General features: G+C 33.7%; 2 protein-coding genes across 2 annotated transcripts; both read left to right on the plus strand.

The window, feature by feature from the left end:
* Positions 1-1,767: 1,767 nt before the first annotated feature.
* Positions 1,768-16,162, plus strand: LOC131846839 (ATP-dependent translocase ABCB1-like). The gene is made up of 21 exons (XM_059196257.1): positions 1,768-1,812; positions 3,300-3,400; positions 3,794-3,965; positions 4,200-4,371; positions 4,590-4,720; positions 5,007-5,231; positions 5,594-5,719; positions 8,131-8,334; positions 8,728-8,898; positions 10,446-10,635; positions 11,194-11,270; positions 11,492-11,653; positions 11,741-11,845; positions 11,937-12,098; positions 12,372-12,575; positions 12,904-13,145; positions 13,796-13,952; positions 14,148-14,342; positions 14,766-14,972; positions 15,484-15,630; positions 15,789-16,162. The coding sequence occupies exons 1-21, from the start codon at positions 1,768-1,770 to the stop codon at positions 15,981-15,983; spliced, it is 3,390 nt and encodes a 1,129-aa protein (XP_059052240.1). The 3' UTR covers positions 15,984-16,162.
* Positions 16,163-17,169: 1,007 nt separating this feature from the next.
* On the plus strand, positions 17,170-24,414 carry LOC131846798 (bifunctional coenzyme A synthase). The gene is made up of 10 exons (XM_059196204.1): positions 17,170-17,337; positions 17,799-17,968; positions 18,461-18,644; positions 19,355-19,534; positions 20,294-20,442; positions 21,040-21,243; positions 21,859-21,947; positions 22,330-22,495; positions 22,857-23,039; positions 24,081-24,414. The coding sequence occupies exons 1-10, from the start codon at positions 17,250-17,252 to the stop codon at positions 24,285-24,287; spliced, it is 1,620 nt and encodes a 539-aa protein (XP_059052187.1). The 5' UTR covers positions 17,170-17,249; the 3' UTR covers positions 24,288-24,414.
* Positions 24,415-25,437: the final 1,023 nt, after the last annotated feature.

Below are 25,437 nucleotides of genomic sequence, written 5' to 3' on the forward strand. Positions count from 1 at the left end.
TCGTAACCTACCTATAGGTACTAATGCATTATTATTTTACTATTGTTTATATTAAATCACACAAGGAAAGTAGTTAGTTGAGATATACAATAAAGATATTTTATTACTTTATTTCACAATGATAAAATTATCTTCTTCAAACAACAGATCTTAAGCCGTTAGTTCACAGATTTATAGACAAGTTTCTAATGTGACTAAAACACGTTGCCTTTTATTAAAGTGACTACTGGTTGCGCAATAACATCGCAATTTTAATATTTAAAAACTTATATATTTAGCAAATTTGTTCTTCTAAAAATGTAGTTTATTTAGAACACCGTTAGCAAAGAAACGTGCCTTCTTTCTAGTGTACTAAATTATATTACAAAAATAAAATAAGAATAAGAATAATTTCAATTAGTGTTTTCAAATTAAAAGGATTTAGTGCTAATAAATATCAAAATTACATATTTAATGAAAAAGGATTAAGCCAAACAAATACGTCACTTCTGTCTAATTATTTTAGCTACAGAGATTGATAAAAAGGAATCTTCAAAATGGGCAAGTAAGTATAATTATAATTCTATAATTTTATTAAAAGTTAAATTTTTATAATCCTATATAATGCCATGTGTGTAACAATAACCACTAATTAAATTGACATTAAAAATATATCTATTTAATAATAAGTAAACGTCTGTATTTATAAAATTAATTTGATACATACAAAGTAAATGCTATAAATTGCAAAAATAATCGGAAATTCTTTATTGGTTTAACTGAACTTTCTACATTAAATTATATTTAATACCTATGAAAATTATTTTGTAGATCAGATTTGAATTGGTTTTGGTTTCTTCAATGACAATTAAATTATGAAAATTAAATTACATTATGTTACTTTAATATGCAAATTAAATATCCTAAATATTCTCTTTATTATTTTATTTTGTAGATAAGATTTCAACAATGAAATCGGTTTCTTCACTGACAATGAAAACTAAATTACATTAGGTTACTTTAATATGCAAATTAAGAAGCCTAAATATTCTCTTATACTATTTTATTGCGTAGTTGAGAAAGTATATTGCGTAAAAAATATAATCCATTGATATAATTGATATGATTATTAAAAATCAATAATGTGAATTATGTAGAAATAATCTCCAATAAATTATCTACTTTTTGGAGATTAATTTTACATAATAGTTACATAATAATTAATAGTTCTAAGATATCTACAAATAATTCTTTAATTGTTCCAGAAAACAAGAGGATGGCGAATCTGAAGTAACTAGTATATCATTTTTCACCTTGGTAAGTAGTTATTGAAGTTGTTTGGACTTGTATAGTAAAAACTGTATAAAAATTCGTTGCTTTAGAGGATAGAGACACACGAACAAACAGCGATTTTGCTCTGTACTATTAATTACATTATACTTTGATTTTCTTTCTCAAGGGTAACATGTTAAATATGTAGACAAAAGAGTACAAAACTGTTGTAATAAGTGACTATTAATACTCACTTGTTTGAACAAATATTTATCTCTTTGCTTAACCGTTTATTGGCACGGTATAATAAGTACATGGTATTACATATTTATCAGATAATTGATAGTAAATGTAAAATAAGCTACTAAAGTCAGTCTTTATTACTAATTTATTTGTTTTCATAACCACTTTAGATCAGTTAGATCACTGGGAGTAGACTTTAATATTCAACTATATGTATTAATTGCGGTTATCTGTCTTTGTCGCTTATAATTGCGCTGTCAAAGATATATTAGCATGTCTAAGAAAATTAATAATAATGAATTGATAGTGGCAAATCTGGTCCACTAATTAATACGACCATTGACTCTAATAAACCACAATTTGTAGTGGGCAATTTACCTTGTAGCTGTGTTAGGAAGATTACAGAGAAAGAATTTTATATCCTTTACACTACTTCATACCTAAAGATTTTGTTGTTATATAAAGTTTAATTTATTTACAGTACAGATTCGCCAGCAGAATAGAATAGAATAGAATAGAACAGAATAGAATAGAAAATCATTTATTCAAATAAACTTAATTTAAGCACTTTTGAATAGTCATAACACTTTGTTAATAAATTTTATCTACCACTCGTTCGTGTGTTGCTTTTTTAAATAATCTTTGTAAGTTTACATTTACAAGTCGAAACGTGTGAATACAAACTACCAACATGCACTAATTTTTTGGGTCAAATATAAATATGCAATAAGATTAAATCAGTCGTAGTGATAAGAGCAGACCAGTCCCTACAAGCAGCACTCGTTTCATGAGTATGACGGATGAGCCAGCCATCACTGCGCTCGACCATATTTTAGGGAGCCCAATGACCCGGCCCACCACGCCGCCACAAGGTTGGACATTTTAGTGAGCATGACTACTCGTTCCACACGACCATGTCACAGCTACAAAAATTACTATATGGTAGTTACAGTATTCGCACTTTGGATGCATACGGCAATCAATACAAAAGCCGCTACGCTATCATATATCAAGAAAGCAGTATGAAAATTAAAATTATAACGTTGTCCGCAAAAACTTATTCTTTCTATATATTGCTATCATCTATAAATTCATCTATCTTATAATAGGCTTTTTTACATAACATTTGTTTAATATAAGATTTGAATTGCCTCTCTGTAAGATTTAGCGTAGACTCTGGCTGTTTATTATAGAATCTTACGCAATTACCATAAAATGAATTACTAACTTTGTGTAGACGGCATTTAGGTAAAATTAGCTTATTTTTATTGCGTAAGTTTCTACTTGTACAGTCTTTAAGTTTCTTGAAACTATCTAAGTTTTTCCTTGTATACATAATATTTTCATAAATGTACTGTGAGGCAACGGTGAGAATATTTGATTCTTTAAAGCATTGACGTAATGACTCTCTAGAACCCATACCATGAATAGAACGTATGGCTCTCTTTTGTAAAATAAATATAGTATTTACATCGGCAGCTTTACCCCATAGCAGTATGCCATATGACATAATGCTATGGAAATAACTAAAATATTTTACGTCGATTAAGTATATAAGGTTCGATTTCGTGTCAGTATCCACTTTTTTCAATATTGTACCAAACAAAACAAATTTATTCGAGTTTTCTACCACAACATTTTTGATGTCTCCATTTCTCTTGGTCTATATTTCATTTCTAAGATTGGCCGCGTATACACTATGGGCCAAATTGTAGTACCTACTTATACGCAAATTTGTATTGTATTCATGGTTAAATATTATATCTAAAAGACATTAAATATTGACCTATGGCATATGGTTACAGGTCTATACAATACGAGAAGAATATTTAAAAGCAGCGCTAAATCAAGATTTTGGCTACGTCGACAAGCATCAAATGGGTGACTTTGCTGCAAAAATGAGCAGGTATCTTAGTCTATTACTATTCAAATAGTCTATACAATTTCATATACTTGTATGCTAATAAGAAAATATATGAAAGAAAAGTATGTAAATTTATCGGAATGTAGAATATAGAAGCGCATCCATATTGATGGCATGGTCACACCACCTACGCTAACAATATATGATGGCGGAGCATCAGTAAAGGAACGCTCGTGTGGCCTCTATGTGGTTTATGTGGAAGCACTTTATTAATTGTGTGAAAGGGCATATTTCTGGCATAGCACTGAAACCAAATGGATGAAACCGAACCTATAGGGGTCTATTATTACTAAGAATCCCCTGAGACGCAGCTTTTTTAAAATAGACATGACGTAATTAGTTTAGAATCTGACTATTATTAATTTTGTGTTTCAGTGATATTATAAAGTTGGAAGATGGTATCGGAGAAAAATTAGCAACAAGTGTCTTCTATATAACAGTCAGCGTTAGTTCTATCGTCACAGCCCTCGCGCTAGGTTGGAAACTAGCCTTATTGTGTCTGATATCATTTCCTGTAACGTTTGGACTACTTGGATTGGCAGGATGGGTAATGTTACCATTATTACAAATGCGAAAGTTTGTGAGGATGGATGATTAATACTTATTCTTACACAAAAAATAATAAAAAAAAAACTTAACCCATTCGAATGAAATACGGTACCTATACCATCATTCAATCAGATATCAACGCAATTAAATGTATTTAATAGCGCTGTTTTTATACCGCATATATTTTAACAATCAGATAATTGCTATATCGTCATATATATATCGTTCACAGTTAAGTTCTAGACTCTCCACAAAAGAAGCCGATGCATCAGGTAAAGCAGGGGCAGTAGCTGACGAAGTTATTTCATCAATTCGTACAGTATATGCGTTTAATGGACAGCAAAAAGAAATAGAAAGATACGGAAATCATTTAAGAGACATACGAAAAATAAATATTAAAAAAGGTAAAGCCATGTGTGACGTAAATATTGGTTCTTGTTGATTATAATTTTAGAAAATGGACGAATTTATCACCATAAAATTGTTATTCAGCATGATATATAACTAATCGATTTATTCTATTCAAACATTTCTTACAACTAACTTTCAAACTGAAAATATATGCAGAAATAATACTAATACTAGCTTATAAACGCTGCTAACCAAAAATGTAATCTTTCAGGCTTTTACAATGGCTTATCGATGGGAATACTATACTTCTGTATATTTGGTTCCTATGCTCTTTCCTTTTGGTTTGGATACAAACTTACAATAGATGAACCAGAAATATATAATGTGGCCACCATGCTTGCTGTAAGTTTAAATAAATATAGTGGAGACTCGAATAACGTAATTGTTGTCGTAACACATTTGGATAAGAGAAAATCCGGTAAATTGAATATTTCAGATGTTCAATTGTGTTGACCGAATCCGTTAAGTCCGCGATCCACAGAGATGAAATAATAGAAATAACAACTAACCCATTTTATATTGACAGCCTAACTGGAATTAGAATTTTTGAGTCTCCACTATATGTTAATGTTATGTATATTACTATCTAAACATAAAGATACTAAATTGGAGAAATTGTACATTTTAGGTGTTCGTGAATGTCATGACGGGGTCGGAAAATTTCGGTATGCTATCGAGCCTTGTCGAGGTGTTCGGGGTTGCCTGCGGTGCTGGAGCACAGATATTTAAGTTGATCGACAATGTGCCTACCATCAACCCGTTATTGAACCAGGGTGATGTTCCTAAAAATATCGATGGAAATATTGAGTTGAAAAATGTTATATTTCACTATCCTTCAAAACCTGACATGCCAGTAAGGATCTATAACACTAATACAGTAACAACACCAATTGACAAATGATAACATTATTTAATTTCAATTTAATTAATGAATTCTTAATAACTTTCATCATTAGATTTTGTAACCCTACTTTGATTTTGATAGAAATTAAAGAAATCTCTCTTCACTATTGACAGCATATCATGCTATAAGATTTCTAAAATTATGATCACACTATCTAGTACTGTACTACTCTAGCTATCTGTACTACTCTTCCACTCTCATTTTGTAGTTATTTATATGTCTTAGTAGTTTAACGTCCAAATGGGTTTTTTAATACTAGATATAGAACTTTTTGATAAACCCTAATTGAGTTATTCGTTTTATCAATGCAGGTTTTAAAAGGAATAAGCCTGAGAGTAAAACGCGGGCAGTCAGTGGCGCTGGTAGGACACTCGGGATGTGGCAAGTCAACTATCATACAACTAATATCACGGTATTACGATGTTGTATCTGGAAATGTAAGTACTGATCACCGTTTTGCCAAATAAAAGTTTGCCATTATTATTCTTCTATATCAACGACAATAATAATGGCAATTTTTTATTTCATATAATTTTATAATATCAACACTATCTCATCACAATAAAACTTTAAATCCTGTAGTCAATGTCAAGTCGTACCTTAAGTCGTTACCTATAGAATACTGACAAAGCGGCCTGTAAATAGCTACATGCGGAAACTTAACTGAACCTACAGGATATTTTTCCTCAACTTGTATAGTCTCTGACAACAAACCTACCCATAAATAAGGGTGCCCACTAATACTCTCAGTGTAAGCGCGATCCGATGTGCACGTATTATAATTATTTTATTTAATATCGTAATTGCTCAGCGCGGCATAAGCCGTGCTAGTCGAAGTTCCAGCCATGTGTGACAAACTTGTGGCCAACGAACTCCTTGCGTTCCTGCAGCAGAAGCTGGACGTAATGGACGAAGTAAGTGCAGTCCAGATCTGTGTGTCCAACTTCAGCCAGGACGACATCGCGAGAGCGAAGGCTCTGCTCTTCGAGTCCCTAAATAAGACTGATCAGATGGTGTCTCGTAGACGTGACGGGACACAAAAAAGCGTACAGGACATTATAACGCTGCTGAAGGAGACCGATCCAGACGACGTGCTGACTTTTGTGGAGGATTTAAACAAACTCCAGTCACATTTGATCACGTCGATGTTACCAGCCTACTCAAGGATATCGTGTCCTTAAAAAAGAGTTTGGCAGATGTGACGCTACGTTTCAATGCGTCAGAGCACATAATTAGTGAGTTGCGCAAGGAAGTGGACAGTTTGCGCGACTCGCAAACTAGGTCACTTGATGCTACGAACATCAACACGCGCCGTGGGGCATGCCGCGATGCGTCAGCGGTTTCGGCGTCGACACTGACGTCACCAGATGTGGTGTCACCGCCGGCCGCCGCGCCCCCCGTGCTCCCCGCCCGCAGCTCGCGAGCGCCGATACCGCTGCATGTGGAAGCAGCGCTAACAAAATCCTCGGTGCAACCACAGCGTAGATTTTGCCGCCGTCGTCGCTAGCAAACCGGCTGCTTCAGTACAGCGGCGTGTGCCAAAAACGGCACTGAACATTGACCCTACGTGTGCTGCCACTGGGAACCGCGACGATGATGGCTTCGTCGTGGTACAAAAGAAGAACAAACAGGGGCAATAGAAATCATTGTGGCACTGCACTCACTGGGCCCAACTTTCTGCTGCGTGCTGCTACACCGACCACGACAATGTACCTGTCCCGTCTACATTACGCCACTAAGGAGCAGGACATTGTCGATTATATTCGTACCAGGAGTCTAACATTGAGGGTGACGCAGCTGAAGTCGAGTCACAACGCGAGTTTCAAAGCGTTTGTGGCCCTGGTCCCCACCGACTTGCTGCCCACCTTCATGAAAGAGGACTACTGGCCGAAAGGTGTGGTGTATCGGCGCTACCGTGGCAGATTGCCATCTTCAGTGCCGTGATCACACAGACAATATGATTGTATTAGTTTTTAAATATTATATTATATGTATGTTAGTCTATAAGGTATTTATAATATGGGCCTAGTTGCCTGAAATAAATGAATAAATAAAAATAAAATACTGTTAAAGAACAATGCGCACACTCGATTCAGGCAAAAGAAGACGTCCGAATGGCAGGAAAACTGAGACAGTTTCTTCGCGGAATATAATGAACGCCACTTGCGATATAGTTTGTAACAGTAAACACAGACGGTATCTTCGTCTAGGAGTAATTTTCTAGAACTTCGCCTAGAAGTAATTTTTCTATAACGCGCGTTCTATAAATATTTACTTAATGTAGAAAAAGGGGAACAAAGTATGTCTAATTTTTATGACATTTTCTTATGACACAAATAGGTATCTGAAGCTTATCTGTCAAGTAAACTATGAGTTTGTAGAAGATAAATTAATATCTAAATGATTTTTTTTGTGTGATTCTACCACGACATTGGAATAAAAATTCAGCTAAAAAGAATTGACAAGAAATTGCCCTACTGCACTTTTCACACAAATGTTATTTAGTTTAGGGTCCAGTCTTACAAATTTAATAAAATCTTTTTCCTATTGCAAATATTATATGTTAAATAATAATATAATATTATTATTTAACATTATACACAATCAACGATATATATTTATAAATAAAATAATATAATATAAACTGTAATCTATATCTTATATTTCATATCTTTGTGTGTTTAAAACAACCAAATCGTAAGCGTCGAAATATTAAATATTCTGTAAGTGTCAATATAATCTGAAATATTAAAAAAAAAACTGAACTATTGTGTACTGTGTTATTAAACAAATTAAATCTAAAATAATACTCATACTCACTCAATACTCAAGCTATATAAATCAACAGGTTTGCGTGGACGATAATGATGTCCGCGAGTTATCAGTGCGGTGGTTGCGTGATCAGATCGGTGTCGTGGGACAAGAGCCTGTGCTGTTCAACACTACCATCAGAGAGAACATCCGCTATGGTCGAGAAGACGCTAACGACACTGAGATCGAAGTCTGCGCCAAACAAGCCAATGCGCATAAATTCATTATGAAATTACCTGCGGTAAGGCAACATTTTAGCTACATTCAGAATTCACCTATGTATATTCACTGTGCAAGTGTGAACTATTTAAATAAGTCTTCATAGTAGCTATAATAGCTTACTATCGCGACTTACTACTACTACAAATCCCAAAAGTCTTATATAAGATAATTTATATTTTTCATTCACTCCCGGGGATCTCACGGAAAACTAACCAAGTCCTCCTACTTCGTTAGATAAAAATATGGCTATGTATAATATATAAAACGATATGTGCATATCTCGAGTGTTGCATCATGTCCATGACTTCGACAGTTGACCATGCGTCTAACTACCCCTTTGGGGTAATATTTGTAAGGGCATATTATTGTTATTGTTATCGACATTCGTTACATAACCAACACAATATTTCAGGGTTATAACACGTTGGTGGGTGAGAGAGGCGCATCTTTGTCAGGTGGTCAAAAGCAAAGAATTGCTATAGCTCGAGCATTAATACGCAATCCACATATTCTACTTCTTGATGAAGCTACCAGCGCGCTAGATACAGCATCTGAATTGAAAGTGCAGAAAGCTTTGGATAAGGTAAATTTCTCAGAGAACATTTCAACTAAATGATCAATCTGGATACAACTTAGTTGGTTAGGTGGAATATAGTGCGTTCACTAATGCGACTACGATTTTCAATCTCTATAGCATGTTTTATTGTTCTAAAATTTCAAAGAAAATAAGAAATGTCGTTATTCAAAAGTGCTCATTGCTGCATTGTTTAATTTGCATGATCCTAAACCAGAAGGTTAAGTACTTAAAATAGGTATGTACCATGTCACACTTTTAGTAGTTTGGTGTTAAAATAAGTTAAATAAAATCCGGATTGTGTGAAAGAATATAATTATGTGACATAAGTTATGTAATATATATAGCTAGCACTGTAGTTCATAAGGAGGTTCTTTGTCCATACACAAAATCGCACAATTTAGCATCTAGTAGCACCGAATACCACTGCCCTGGAGTATCCTGCGTCACACGACGGCAGTCGACACGGGTACTAGCGGTGTAGGCCGTTTAGCACTCAGGTCGTGCGGTGTTCCGGGCCGGAGATTTGAACCCTGGAATTACAGAAATAACTGCTACTTTTATAGCCGTCCATAAAACCCTCACTTGTGTTAGCGATGACGCCTTTCATTCCAGAAGCGAGATGAAATGGTGCAGATGGTAATGGCACTAAGCTATGGCTCTCAAAGGTGAGGTAAAAGAGAATAAAGATGGAATAGCTTCAAATAGCTCATATTCTCCTAACTAATTAATAACTATAAACTGATTGTATTCATTAATTACAATTAATTCAACTAGTAGGTAGATGAAAAGCATTTCTATTGTGCAATTACATTGGTATAAATGACATTATGGTATAGTACTATGCTATAGTTATTTTAAGCGTACAATTAGTAAAAACAGTAACAAGTTGTATGGCAGGAACATAAGTTAATTAAGCAGAAAACTTAAGGTCTAGGAGATATAATAGATAGATACAGCTATATAGTGATATAATTTGTATCACTATATAGCTGTATCTATCTATTATATCACAGATTCTATATATCAGTGCAATACTCACCCAATTCGGGGTTTATAATTCCTTTAAAAATGGTCTTGCAAGTATATACTAGTATATATTGCGAAACAGCAAAATAAAAGCGTAGAATTCCAGCTTAAGAATAGAATCGGTAGCAGAAGCAAGTACGTGTCCACCGTGTAGGTTAGCCAGGGACGAATGAATCTCGACCTAACACGTAGGTGCTGGACGGCTTCGATGTCCCCCCTCGCACCGGTCTCCGTTGCATCGCGAGATCGGCTTGCATTTAATAAACATACCGTGCAACCCGGGTTTGCTTTCGCATTTATTTTTATTTTATATAATTTTTAATAAAGTGCATAGTATGAGTAAAGAAGTTGTTACAACCATCACCTATTCCTTTAATATTTTTGCCTAATACTGTAGCATATTCATTCATGTAGGTATTTGTAATTTGATATATATTGAGAGTAAAGAAATGATTTGACGAACAGATCTTGCTTTCTTTTGATTGACGGCCTAAAATAGTGAATATATTTCTGTTTCATTTGTTTAGGCTCAAAAAGGTCGTACAACAATAATAGTAGCACATAGACTGTCAACTATAAGGAATGTCGATATGATATACGTATTTAAAAGCGGAGAAATAATTGAATCTGGAAACCACGATGAATTAATGAAGCAAAAAGGTCACTATTATGATATGGTCACGATACAAGCACCTCCTGAAACTGAAGAAATCTCAGGTAAGACGTAAACAGTACACATTCATCTAATATACGAATTAGACTTTGTACAAAGTCGTCGGCGTCTCTATATCATTCAACAAGCAGCTTGTTTGGAAAGTTGTGTTGTTGTTGTGTTTCGTTTGAAAGTTGAGATAAGGCCGTGAAATTATAAGGTCCGAAGGGATGACATTTCAGAGGAATGTCCGTGGTAGTATTTGTGCAGGTATATGAATGAGACTTACTATACTTACCATTTAACACATTGAAGACCGCATTGAAAAAACTTATTTCTCACATCCGGCACTTTTTTTATTGTTAATTACGTATATTATTTTTAAATATGTTTTAGTATAAAATATTTTGAGGTAGACATTATTTAACCTCTAAATTTATTTTAATTAAAGTGCCCAACGTGTAAATTTACTTTCGTTGCGGAGTGACCCAGCGGTGGGCATACAGTCTTTAACGTGCTAATAATAGGTATTACAATTAAATACATAAAAAATCACAATAAATAATGTATAAAATTTATTGGTAGTCCAATTATTTTATATTTACCATAATTCTACTTCACAGAAAAACCAAACTACATTCGTGAGCTGTCCGTAATGAGCGAAAAGGGTGAAGATGAGGACATGCAATCAAAATCAATGGTATGTACTTAATTATCTAATTCATGCCGGACTTTGCGTCGTTTTTGTTTTTCTCAGCCCTTTTTTTATGAATGTTAGGAATAATAATTAATCTGCTCTGTCGTGAAGTGAATAAATTACTGCTTCCTTAAATAAAGTGTGTTGTATATATTATAGTTATTGTACTGGCTGTTTAATATTCTTCTATAATAAAGAATATACGCAATTCTTTTTTATTGCAGGAAAGTAATCAGATCGAAGAAATTATTCAAGATGTGTCCTTTTTCGAGGTTGTCAAACTTAATTCGCCGGAATGGAAACCTATTAGCATTGCTAGCACTTGTTCTTTACTAAGTGGCTTCGCTATGCCTGTTATCGGTGTTGTATTTGGAGATTTTATAGGGGTAAGACATCTCTCTGCAAATTATGATCGGAATAATTATTTCTTTTCATGATTTCAAGACATTAAGTGCTTACATTTTTTTATTCAGGTCTTCTCGAATTCCGATAAGGATGAAGTGCTATCCGAAATCCACAGATTTATAATTATATTTATGATCGTGGGTGTCCTTTCTGGAATTACGAACTTCATTACGGTATTATAATACTTACTTTATATATAATCTAATATTAAATACATATATGTATCTTAGATAAACCTATCTACCTCTTTTGTTTTAATTAAAGGTATACTTTTATGGCGTAGCTGGGGAATATTTGACTGAGAGGTTACGAAAACTTATGTTTGAGAAACTTCTACGACAAGAGATCGCTTACTACGATGACAAGAATAATTCCACAGGTGCCCTTTGTGCGAGATTAGCTGGCGAAGCTGCAGCAGTGCAGGGGGTAAGTGGTTCCAGGCAATCTATCTCGCCTAAATAATTTAACAACTCTATTTGAGTGGTTACCTCTGTCTCACATATTTCTACCCCATATAGCTTCATGTGTTTCGATTTAAAGCCTTCAGGCTCCAGACATAAAAACCTGTATAATCTAGAAATACGAGTAGAAATAGAGGTCTAGTGATTGGTCACAAGTGACTGCTAAATTTAATTATAAAATTTGAATAAAATTATTTAATGATATCATATAATCTAAAAACTTATTTTCAACTTTCAGGCTACGGGACAAAGGATTGGTACAGTTTTGCAGGCAATAGGAAGCTTAATTCTAGCTTTAATTCTTTCATTGTATTATGAGTGGAGAGTGGGCTTAGTTGCATGCGCTTTTGTACCTCTGATGGCGTGTATTGTTTATAAAGAAGGAAGAATGATGAACGCTGAATCTTTTGGAAATGCTAAAATCATGGAATCAAGTTCTAAGGTAATGTTTATAATGCCTATCTATATCATAATAATTGTTGGTCAGAACCAGCCTTATTGATATTTGCCTTAACGACGACATTGTTAAGGACTTCTGGGTGAGTGGGACAGAGGTCTAGTGGTTTATCACACCGATTTCCTATGGTCGCAGGTTCGATTCCTCGCACAGGTCAAACATTTGTATTCATGAGTATGATTGTATCATTCTGGTATAAGTTGTCTAGTACCCATAACAGACGCTCTACTTGGAATTAGATGGCGCTGTGTCGATTGCCCAAGGATTTTATATACTATTATTACTTCTTTTTAATACTGCATTATTTGTTTAGTTGGCTGTTGAAGCGGTATCAAATCTACGTACGGTTGCATCCCTTGGCAAGGAGAACATGTTCCTGAACAAATATTCTCTACTGCTACGTCCGGGTCTTATACTCGCAAAACGGACAGCGCACTGGAGAGGAATCGTCTTCGGCCTGTCTCGGGGCTTATTCAACTTCATCTATGCAGCAGCCTTATACTATGGTGGAATGCTCATAATAAATGAGCATATTGATTATCCAACTATTTTAAAGTAAGTCTATATTTACGACCCCCCAGGACAATTCACACAGCGTCATCTAATCCAAAGCTAAGCAGAACTTGTATTATGTATATTATGACACTAGACTCTTTCAACTAATACAAATCATTCATATGCATTGAAATGTTTGTTCGAGGAATCGAACCTGCGACCATCGGAAGTAAGGCGGTGTGCAAGATTACCGAGATCGTCATAATGATGCGCCAGTGTGCGCTTGGGCGCTCCACACCGGTGCCTCCGGTCGCCCTTTCGATCGATTGCCCGTCCAATTCAAACGAGGATCGAAATTACGATGGCTTGAGCCGTGCCTAGCGGTACCCTCAGACTAAAGTTTATCCATCAGGCGGGAGTTGGCCTTCACCCGCTCCATAAGTCCTTTCGTGGGTTTGGAGTGTCATCTGCACTCGCCCCCCGTGGTCCAATGAAGCTGTAAAGGCCAGATGCGGCCAACAGCATTCGAGTAGTCCGAAAAAATCTTTAGTGTTAGTGACACTCTTACCTATTTAAAGCTTGCAAGCTTTAGTTTCTATTGCTAAAAAGCTTGTAAGCTATGTTTGGGATGGAAGCGTAAGATATGGCAGTGAAATTATATCAGTTAAATAATTAATATATGTGAGTATCTATTTTTTCTTCTATTACAGATCAGCCGACTCACTATTAATAGGCGCTGGGACAGCCGCACAAGCTTTTGCCTTTGCCCCGAATTTTCATAAAGGAATTAAAGCTGCAGGTCGTGTAGTAGTCATGCTCAGTTTGAAATCTAAAATAACCGATCCGGCAGAACCCGTAAAAAGATTTGTAAGTAGCTATTACTAGTACGTACATAAATATACTCGTACTGCAGTAAAATGGCTGAATGGTTTCAGTTTTATAGGTAATACATTTTATCATACACATATACCCTTCGATATTGATGTCTATAAAAGTGTAAACAAGTCGTAGATTACATAGGTAAGTGCTCGCGTTAGATTAATTGTATTATGACATTTTTAGAAAGAAAATGGCTCAGCAAGCCTTCAAGAAGTATATTTCAAATACCCAACTCGCCCGAATGTGGAAGTACTTAAAAACATGGACCTCAAAATAGAACAGGGTCAAACTATAGCGTTGGTGGGGGCGAGTGGATGCGGTAAGAGCACAGTCATACAACTCCTCCAGAGGTACTACGATCCAGATTCAGGAATTGTGGTAAGATCCATACTTTCCCGTAATATTAATAATTATAAATGATTTGGAATATAGCAGTTGGGATAACAAAGGCTACTTTTAATCTCGGTCAATCATGGTCATCAACCCAGTATTAGTATAAAATCGACCAATACATTAGTAGGACAGAGCATGTATTAGTAAATTTTACTGTTAACTAACAGTCAGAATGACATCCCCTTAATTCATGATTGCTGGTAGATATACACTTGGTATTGCATGAAATCTTTCTTTGTACCAGAATGATGACAAACAACAAGCAACAAACTGTGGTAAGGTCTAAGGCGAATACTAAATCAAAGAGATCGTCATTATTTCATTATTTATTAATTTTCTACTCTAAGTAGGTAGATACTCTCTATGTATATTATTCCATAAAAAATATAACAATACCTTTAATTTCAGACTCATGATGATATTCCTATTCAAAGTCTTAGTTTAGCAGATGCAAGAAAAACGATAGGAATCGTCCAACAAGAACCAATACTCTTCGACCGTACTATTGGTGAAAATATTGCATATGGAGACAACTCGCGTCAACCAACTATGGATGAAATTATTGAAGCCGCTAAACAAGCAAATATACACAACTTCATTATATCATTGCCTTTAGTAAGTATACCTATGGGATATGATCATATTAGATTGATTCTTTAATAAAATAAAGAAAGACAAACTATTTGCTTTGTCTCGTTGAATTTGATAATGAACTTGATGATAATACATTGTTATTATATGTCGATGTATGAATATGGTAGATGTAGTAGGTACATGTGCCCGCTCCGCAATTTTCTCTACAGCAGGAGCGAGCCACCAACGCGACGCTTGACGGCCGTGCCCACTGGAGCCAACCCAACCTGCGTCGCCCTCATGGCAATGAGAACCCGAATGCATTATTACCATACCGCCCGGAGCACACCAAAAGCAAACATTGCTCAGCCATCATTAATTAATCACGATGGTTCCAAGCGAAGGTCTACTTAAGATAGTTACATTGCTGGTATACAATGGGGTGTAAGAAATCCTTTGTACTTATAACAATGCCACTTAAGATCCTATTATTGTTTATTAACCAGTGCAGGTTTATAAACAATAATAAGATCTGACATTAATATGTTAATAGGGTTATAACACCAACATCGGCTCGAAAGGTGCTCAGTTATCTGGTGGACAAAAACAGCGCGTAGCTATAGCCAGGGCATTAATAAGACGTCCAAAAATATTGCTACTAGACGAAGCTACCAGTGCCCTTGACACAGAGAGCGAAAAGGTAATATCTAATCATTACTTTTTCCTATATTGCACTCATGTTCTCAATATAATATATAAGCACATAAAATATAAAAAGCACCATATCTACTTTGCCAACATTTCGTTTCAGGTTTTTGTTTACGAAATAAATCAAAACAGTTTGTTTTTTACGTATAGGTGGTGCAGGAGGCGTTGTCGGCTGCAAGCGCGGGTCGCACGTGCGTGACGATCGCGCACCGGCTGAGCACGGTCCGGGACGCGGGCCGCATCTGCGTGATCAGCGGCGGGCGAATGCACGAGGCTGGCACGCACTCAGAACTCATGCAGCTCAAAGGGCTCTACTATAATCTTTACAGGACTGGAAATAGTTAGCACAACGCAAAATAAACGTATGTGACATGATCATGGTCTAATCCAACTCAGCGCGAGCACCAGACCTATCCACATCGAACTCTATAGAGTAATACATACTAACTCTATGGCGCACTTATAGGTGGTGCTAATTACAATCCCAGTAACAATGTGAAATCATTATTTTCAACAAAAAGTGTTTGTGGAACATTTGTTCATGAATAAAATAAATATGAATCATTATTAAAATGAGTTTTATTTTATAATTCAATGCAACTTCCTGATTACGACTTAGTGCTCTACACCAATAATTTCAGTTACAACTTTGCTGGATCGTTTTGTCTATACTGTACATTTGTAGGTACCTATAGAACCCATGGTACATACGAATCCTTTGCTAGCTACATTTGCAAGCGATTTAGTATTTCCCAACAATCGTACCTGAAGTTAGCAAATAATACCTACATATATATCTCAAAACTATCTATTTTCAATATTTAAAACATTCTTAGCGAGTAGCAACTGTATTGTATAAACAAGTTAAAACTACAAGAAAAAAAACATTAAAAAACTAGAAAGTTGTGTGATTATCATGGGATCAAATTATCAGATCTTGATTTGGTGAGTATGGAACTACTTATCTTGGAACCAGACCATCCAAATATATTTATCAAATATTATATAAATTCGTCCACAACTGACAAAGATAATTTGTGAACATTCATAATGATATAACCATAGAAATTAGAATAGAATCAGTTATAAAACTATTTGTTTTGATTTCGGCGGAGTTGGAAGCAGAAAAATTATACAAAAACTTCGTCAAATGCATCTGTTAATGTCAGACTACTGTCAAATGCCAAGTAATGTGTCAAACAAGAAAAAAAAATCAACATAACCTCCAATTATTTATTTACTTACTATTATGAATTATGTTTACTGAAACTTATCAAACAAAACAAATATTTTATCCTGATCTCTTATACAATCATTTAAATTGTATTTATAGGTAATGTTCTTAATATTTTATTTAAAAAAATCTCCCGGTTGTAGTTCCTCCATATATTAATAAAACATTTACGTTTTACTATGTAATTTAGTTGGATCAGTTTAAAATATGTATTATTCTGGTTATTTATGTAGTTTCAATAATAGAATAGTCATTCATCCCTTTATGATTAACTTCATTTTAATTCAGTATATTTAATTTATGTGTGTACTATTTTATCACCGTTGGAATTAGTTATTATGTGTTTAAATAAAAAGTAACCTTTGGACCTCACTAGAATGTGTAACATTTATAGTGGTGTGTCGTTCGCAGTACTGTTGTTCTCAGTTGTCTCATATATTTTTGTGATGAACCAGAAACAAACAGGTGGGTGTTGTAATTAGTTATAAAAAGTTGTAGATTACTTCAGCTTTTTAATCATTATAAAAAATATCCAAAAGTATACAGGAAAAAGTTTCAAATATTATGATATGAAAAAGAGTTTAGTTAAGTGGATTATATGTTGTATATTTTGAAGGTGTTTTTTTTTTAAGTTGGATGCTCATTATTTATATATCTGATTATAAATTATTTAGATAGACATTAGAATGAATTATGAACATTGAAAGAATTATCTAAATAATTGTTGGTCATGATTTATTACTGTTTCTATAATGCTTCAAGAAAAAGTATGTAAGCATGAGAATCTAAATTAAAAATAATTACATTTATAATGTGGAATATGCAGAACTGGAATGCTAGCTGCCACCTACCTAGTGATTTAAAATTTAGTACTATCATAAAACATATAAAAGAATCCTAATGAGCCAATGTATCTATTTTTTCAGACCTCATGGCGAAAAATGGTTTACTATTTCTTTCTAATGTTGCCAAAACAAACGACATTTGTGTTAGAGCCTCAAAGTATGTTAAGAAAATGTTATACATTAAAATAAAAGGAAAAAATGAGAGTGTATTGCCAGTTGTCAGTAAGCAAATTGTGGATTTATATTCACAGGTAAATATTGTCTGAATACTTAATTTATTAAAACTGTTAACCCAGATGGGGTAGATATTAATGAATTTATAATGTTTTTTTTAAACCTACTTAGCGTTAAAGACTATAGCACCACTAACTGGATGTAAACTGACCATTTGACCTTGCATTAAAATCATGAACTATCATCTTATCATACAATTATGATAGTTATTATCTTCAATTAGCACACACAAACATGTCTATATTTATAGCTTTATAAATAAAACACAAATAGCTTTAGCTCAGTAGAACTTTTCTCTTTCTTTTTTTCCATAAACTAATTATTTACATTTTTAATAATATATAAAAATAATAAAAATTACCCACTTGTATTAATACATACACCACCTGGTTCTGAATTTAATTATTTATTTACTTTTATTCCATTGTTTCTCTTAATGCTATGAGAATGTATGAAAAGAACATTTATTAGTTTCTGATTTAATTATATCAGATTGTTATGACTTTCAGGCCACATCTAAATGCAACAATTTAGATGTTAGACTATTACTAAAACCAATTGAATTGACTAAGAATATTAAAACAAATTATCCGATAGACCTCATACTATATGACAGTGATTTATCAAAGGAGGTGGAAAGTTTGCAGCATTCGATAGCAACACTTAATGCTGGAAGTAAACTAGAATCTATAGGTGAGTAACTGCATCGACTGAGTCTATTCATTTAACTATAAACTACATCAGACAAATTGCAAATTTTGTGATACTTCACATCCCTAGTGTCGTCACATATTTTGCAATTTTACATTAGGAAACTGAGTGTAAACTCTCAATAAAACAATAGCAACTACACAATACTACAAATAGCAATAACTTTAATTATCTGTAATTTTTAAGTATTATATTTCGTTAATAGTTAAATTTTCGCATGTTTTACATGTAGGACCTTTCCCACCCCTTGTCACACTTTGTCAACCTATTTCTCGAGGAGACTTTGGGCCAATGAAACCCAAATGCCAAATTGTTTTTACATATATTTCAGCGCGTCTCTTCAAGGTTACTTGTGAAGCGAGAGCCGGTAACTACTTTGCCCAGATAGTAAGTATGGCTATTCAAAGAGGCAACGAGCCTGAGCCTTAAGCCGAGATTCGAACCCTTAATGGAGCCCTCAAACTAAAGTCATATTTATTAGGCAGGAGTTGACCTTCAGACGGTCCATAAGTCCTTCCGCGGGTTTGGTGTGTCACCTGCACTCGCCCGGTGAAGCTGTAAGGGCCAGCTTGTGGCCAACAGCATTAGAGTAGTCTGAAAAGAAAAGCTTCCAGTATCTTACGTACACTGCCTGGATAAACCGCGTTGAATTGCAATGATTGTTTTTGTGGATTATCACATTTTTTTTTCAGAAATAGTGTCAGATCATGTGGGTGAAGCTAGTGAAGAACCAGTAAAGACGTATGAGTATGTGGCTCTGGGCGGTACATTCGACCGCCTCCACAATGGTCACAAGATATTGCTGTCACAAGCTGCGCTGCGTGCCACGAAGCATCTCACGGTGGGAGTCACTGATGTTAATATGATTCAGTGTAAGGAACACATTTTTGAAATGATGTTTTTTACTTCGAATGTAGACTTATATAGAAGTGAAATTTATATCTCTCTTGACTTACTAAAACTTGCTGCTCTTTTTATATATAGTATACATACATAGTAACAACGCCCTATTTGTCTCTGATCAATGCGACGGTTAACTGGTCGAAAAAGCCATCAGGCAGGCCACCATATAGATAGATAGATATATCGTTTATTTATTTGTTACTTATGACACACAACATGTTCATAAAAATAGACAATACATAATAAGACATAAGATTTACAAGTTTGTGTTATTATGTGTGATCTGTATCAATACAAAAAGGTCGAAGCTCAGCGTGGAACATTGTTCAGGGAACAAAACACTGATTTCACTCAAATGGATTGAAGCTGCCATTTGAGAGTACGTGAAAATAATAATTAAAATAAATATAAAATAGTAATATATACAATTGTGTGTGCAAAATCAATACTACATATAAATAAAATTGGAGTGTTTGTTTGTTCCTTATAATCTCTGAAATGGCTAGACTGATTTTGACGGGACTTTTATTGGCAGGTAACTAAAGTAATAAGGAGTAACTTAGGCTACCTTTATTAATAGAAAAATAAAGTTAAATTACACGCGGAGGAAGTCGCGTGTATAGCTAGTTTTTAATATATTTATATAATAATATAGATATTATAGACATACAGTTGTCAGTGTATTTATTTTTTATTTTAGGTAATTGTGTGTTAATTTTATTTCGCAGCTAAAAAGCTATGGGAATTGATAGAGCCTATTGAAACCAGAATAAAAGCAGTGGTAGATTTTCTCACTGATATTAACCCTGAACTGGAGTACAATGTAGTCCCAATACAAGACTTGTATGGACCGACAAAAGATGACCCTAGATATCAGGTATTTCGTAGTCAATTTAATTCTTTAGTATTTGAAGACAGTATGGCACAGAAATACATACAAATAAATAAAAGTAAAGTGTCTGTTTGTAATTTGGAATTAAGAGCTTTTTACTAAAAGCATATGATAGTATATGCGGTACATCGAAAATTTATTTCAATAGTTGTTGTCTGTCTGTTATTGCTAATCTCTGAAACGGGTGGACCGATTTTGACAAGACTTTGATTAGCAGACAGCTAAAATTATAAGGAGTAACTGAGACTATTTTTATTTTAGAAACAATAAAAAAGAATTCCTCACAGACGAAATCGTGTGTAACAGCTAGTCTTCAATATAACTTATAAAGTTATATTTGTTTTTAGAGTATTTAATATTGTTTATGAAGGTACTAAACTTATGATGGAGATAACGTGCTCCCTATTCCGATCATAATTACAGAAATTATTACATAAAATCCATTAATTATATACAGTACTGATAGTAATAAATTAGAATATCTTAAGTGTAGATGGAGTTGCCACCTTTAAAATTGTATACTTTAGAATTACTTTACAGAAATTACTAATTACATTAATTAATTTATTAATTGTGTTACAGTTAATAGTAGTTAGCGAAGAAACGTCACGTGGTGCAGTAAAAATAAATGAAAAACGAGCAGAGAACGGCTTGCAACCGTTAGAGACATATGTCATCAAGTTGGCTCAGGACTCCAATCCAGCGCGCTCTCATGAAGAAGAGGAGAAAGTCAGTTCATCCAATCATAGAATGAGGTTGCTTGGAACCTATTTAAAATCACCAGTGGTAAGACTGATACTGTTAACTAACTAAAAACGGCCTTACTGATCTAGCGGTTTACCACACTGCCAAGCATTGTGCGATTATTTTTATGAATTTAAAGAAAAGCATACATTGCTGTTTAATATAATGATAATAATTTTATTTGTAAATTATTTTCGATATGTCATAAGATGTTATTGAACACAAAATTTGCTTATATCAAAATGTTCAAATATTATTAACTATTACCAGTATAGTTGAACTCATATATATATTTAGCATCACCATAATTAAATTAAGTGTTCCTATCAGTATCATATCCATAGATCAGCCTTTACTTAGTTTCATGCTAGATAGCGTTGTATTTTTAGATAACCAGACAATTTATGTTCATAGTAAAAAAAAAGTAAGATAGAAACATAATAATGATTTTTCTCATATATACATTTATAAGAGTTTTTTGTAGAAACTAGCAGTTTCTATAAATAAATCTTATGATGAAATGATTTATAGTAACTCTTGCTAGAATCTTTAAAATAGAAACTTGTTTATTTTGTTCACGGGATGATTTCCAGCATTCTTAAAAACTGTTTTATAAGTTTATGTACTGTTCTCTTATAATACATCTTCTTATTTCAGCCTAACCCTAATATACCTGACTGGCCATACGTAATAGGCTTAGCTGGTGGGATAGCCAGTGGAAAAAGTAATATAGCAGAAAAACTAAAGTAAGTTATTTATAATCTAACTTTACTAACACACACACAACAAACACACGCCCTGCAAGTAAATATTTAAGTTAATATGTATTTTAATTGTCTTTTTGTAATTGAAATAATTGTAAATTGTAAGAGGAGGGACCCTAAACTACAAGTGAGGTTTAGTAAAATTTTGCTTTTTTAACATTTCTGATTAAATATATATATATATATATTATTCTAAATTTGTATTTAAATTTATAGTTCCTTTATTGTGCATTCTTGTTTATATTTCATTGTCTTCACAACAGTTCCTAATATATATTTCCGTGTTCCAAATATTTTTCTGTAGTTTCTTTTTACCTATATACATATAAATAAGTTTGTAATAATCGTTATAAAATATTTACAGAGCCAAAGGAGCAGCTATTATTAATTGCGACACTATTGCGCACGATTTATACAAACCGGGACTGCCTCTTAATAGCACACTGTCGGTGACGTTCAGGAAAGACATAATAACTGATACTGGAGAAGTGGACCGGAGGAAATTGGGCTCAATTGTATTTGGAGATAAGGTATATTTTTCAAATCTAAATAATAATTTAGATGCATGTTGCTTTTGTGTGACTAAAATAGCCACTGTTGATAATTCGTATCATATATCATATGCACCACCGTACACCGCTTTATATTTGTATTCATGGCACAAACATTTGTATTCATGAGTATGATTTTATGTGTCTAAGTTTCCTATGTATTAAATATCTAAATAATTAAATCACTTGTCTAGTACCCATAACACAAGCTCTCCTTAACGTGGGAATAGATGGCGTTGTGTTAATTGTACAGGCTTATTTATTTATTATTTCATGATATTTATACAAAATCAATAGTTTGTTTTACAAAAACTAATTTATGCATGGTTTGTATTAATAGGAACAACTGGAGAAATTAAATACAATCGTGTGGCCAGCAGTCATCGAAGAAGCTCAAAGGCGCGTGAGGATTCTAGGCGAGGATGGACATAGAGTGGTCGTCATGGAGGCGGCCGTGATGGTCCGCGCCAAGTGGTATACGCAATGCCATCAGCTGTGGTCCGTAATTATACCCCCAGAGGAGGTGAGCTCCACACACTATTTAGTACTATCTGTGCCTGCGGTTTCCCCCGCGTAGAATTTCAATCTATAAATTTAAATAAAAAATATAGCCTATATGTTATTCTGATGCATAAGCTATATTACTGTACATGACATCCGTATTCACAAACTTTCGCATTTATTATATTACTAGCTGTGCCCGCGGTTTCACTCGTGTTAATTTTCAATATAAAATATAGCTTATGTGTTATTCTGATGCATAAGCTGATGCTGAAGCAAGATGCTAATTTTACTGCAAAGTTTCATCAAAATCTGTTCAGTAATCTTTGCCTGAAAAAATAACCAAACATCCATACTTATAAACTTTAATTATAATATTATTAAGACAGTTCATACATCAAATAACTTAGTTAAAAAAATACTAGTGATAATATTAATATATTATTACTAGTATTTATACTAATAATAATAGTATTACTTATAAACAACATACATAGTTGGTACAGTTACAGGTTTAGTATAGTGAAAAAAAAAACACTACTATTACATACACACAACATACACATACAACAAAGAACTTGGAAAAAATGTACTATTGTGTGCCAGGTCCATATTGTAACGTACGTATGTACTTACAAAAAAATCTAAGTACTTATATCAGTTGTCTAGTACCCTTAACACAAGCTCTGCTTATCTTGGGACTAGATGGTGTTGTGTGAATTGTCTAGAGGTATTTATTATTATTATTATTTCACAGAATTATGTAGAAATATCAATTTAGTAATAATAATCAGGCCTTGAATTATACTAGACAACTAATATAAATACTTATACATATATATCTATATATATATATGTTTAATTACATACATAATAATATACATAGAAAGCACCTAGACCGATACAAACAATCATACTCATGAATACAATTGTTTGGACCGTTTGAGGAATCGAACCCGCTATTATTAGAAGTAAACAGGTGTAAACCGCAAGAACACCGAGGCCGTCACTATATTTTATTCTCTCCGCCAATTTCCCTCATCACAACAAAATTTCTTCATAGGCTATTAAACGACTGCAAAATCGCAACGGTCTTTCCGAAGAGGAAGCGAAGCAGCGTGTATCTTCACAGCCGTCCAATCAAGAGCAGGTTGCACCCGCGAATATAGTTTTCAGCCCGTACTGGAGCTACGAGTATACACAGTCACAGATTGACCGAGCCTGGGACCTCTTACAGGAGTATCTGCGTAATAGAAAAGTGCAAACGTAGATGGAAGTAATAGTACAATAAGAACATGTTATCGACAATTTAAATAATCTAAATTATTATTATATACAAAACAGCAAGTATGTGATTTTTAGTTTATAACGAACTTGCGACATGTCTCGGCTTCGCACGAACAAATTACAATTTTTTTAATTTTTTTTTACACACTTGTATTATATATATATATAAAACTCCCTCTTTAATCACTCTATCTATATAAAACTGTATTAAAATCCGTTGCGAAATTGAAAATATATAAACGAACAGACAGCGGCGACTTTGTTGTTGACTGTGTAAGGATGAACTAAAACTATTTAAAAAGCTACTTAATTAATAAGAACCACATTTTGGCCTGACTCTAGATAATATATATATATATCACTCACTCACTGATCGATATATTTTTAAATGTCAATTATGTTCATTTTTGCACAAATATTTTATAACTACGTACCGGAATTTAATGAAATTACTATGTTTGCCTCTTTTGCAACAATTGTTCATCTGGAAATGTTTAGAGTGAATACGGGGTGACCGTTACAGCTGCAGCCCGAGAAGTCAACGATGCAGACGAGGGGTGAATGTAAGGGTTGCAACAAAGACAACCTCCACTTCTCGCCTTCCTGTATATGATTATGAAATATTAACAGAAACTATCTGTATTTAACTGACATGTAATAAACGCTATTCCTATTTTTGCAGCTTTCTGGATGGCAAATAATGTTACTTTTCCGTTAAATTCTGTAAATAGATAAATACATTATGTTCTATTTCATAAATAATATTCATAAATTTGTTACTCATTTTGTAAAATTTTGCTCGTTCTAATTGATGTAAAATATACAAGCTGTAGATATACTATAATAAATAAATAATAGTGAATCGAAGCTTTAATGAACAATAACACCTAGAATTAAAATAATTACAGTAAATGTACAAACATAACATAAATATGGTGTTGAGAAGAAACAATTTGTAAATTTATAACTAGTGAGACCACGTAGTATTTAATAGAAACTAGATAGATACGTTTATTATTTATTTAGTTAGGTATACTAACTGCAGAATTATGTATATAATATAATCAGATGGATTTAGACTGAGTGATCGAATAATTATTCAATTTTTTTTTGTGCAAGGCGCGATACCCCCC

The sequence above is a fragment of the Achroia grisella genome, unplaced genomic scaffold (assembly GCF_030625045.1).
Source record: "Achroia grisella isolate CSIRO2021 unplaced genomic scaffold, CSIRO_AGI_Agris_v1 utg512, whole genome shotgun sequence".
NCBI lineage: Eukaryota > Metazoa > Arthropoda > Insecta > Lepidoptera > Pyralidae > Achroia > Achroia grisella.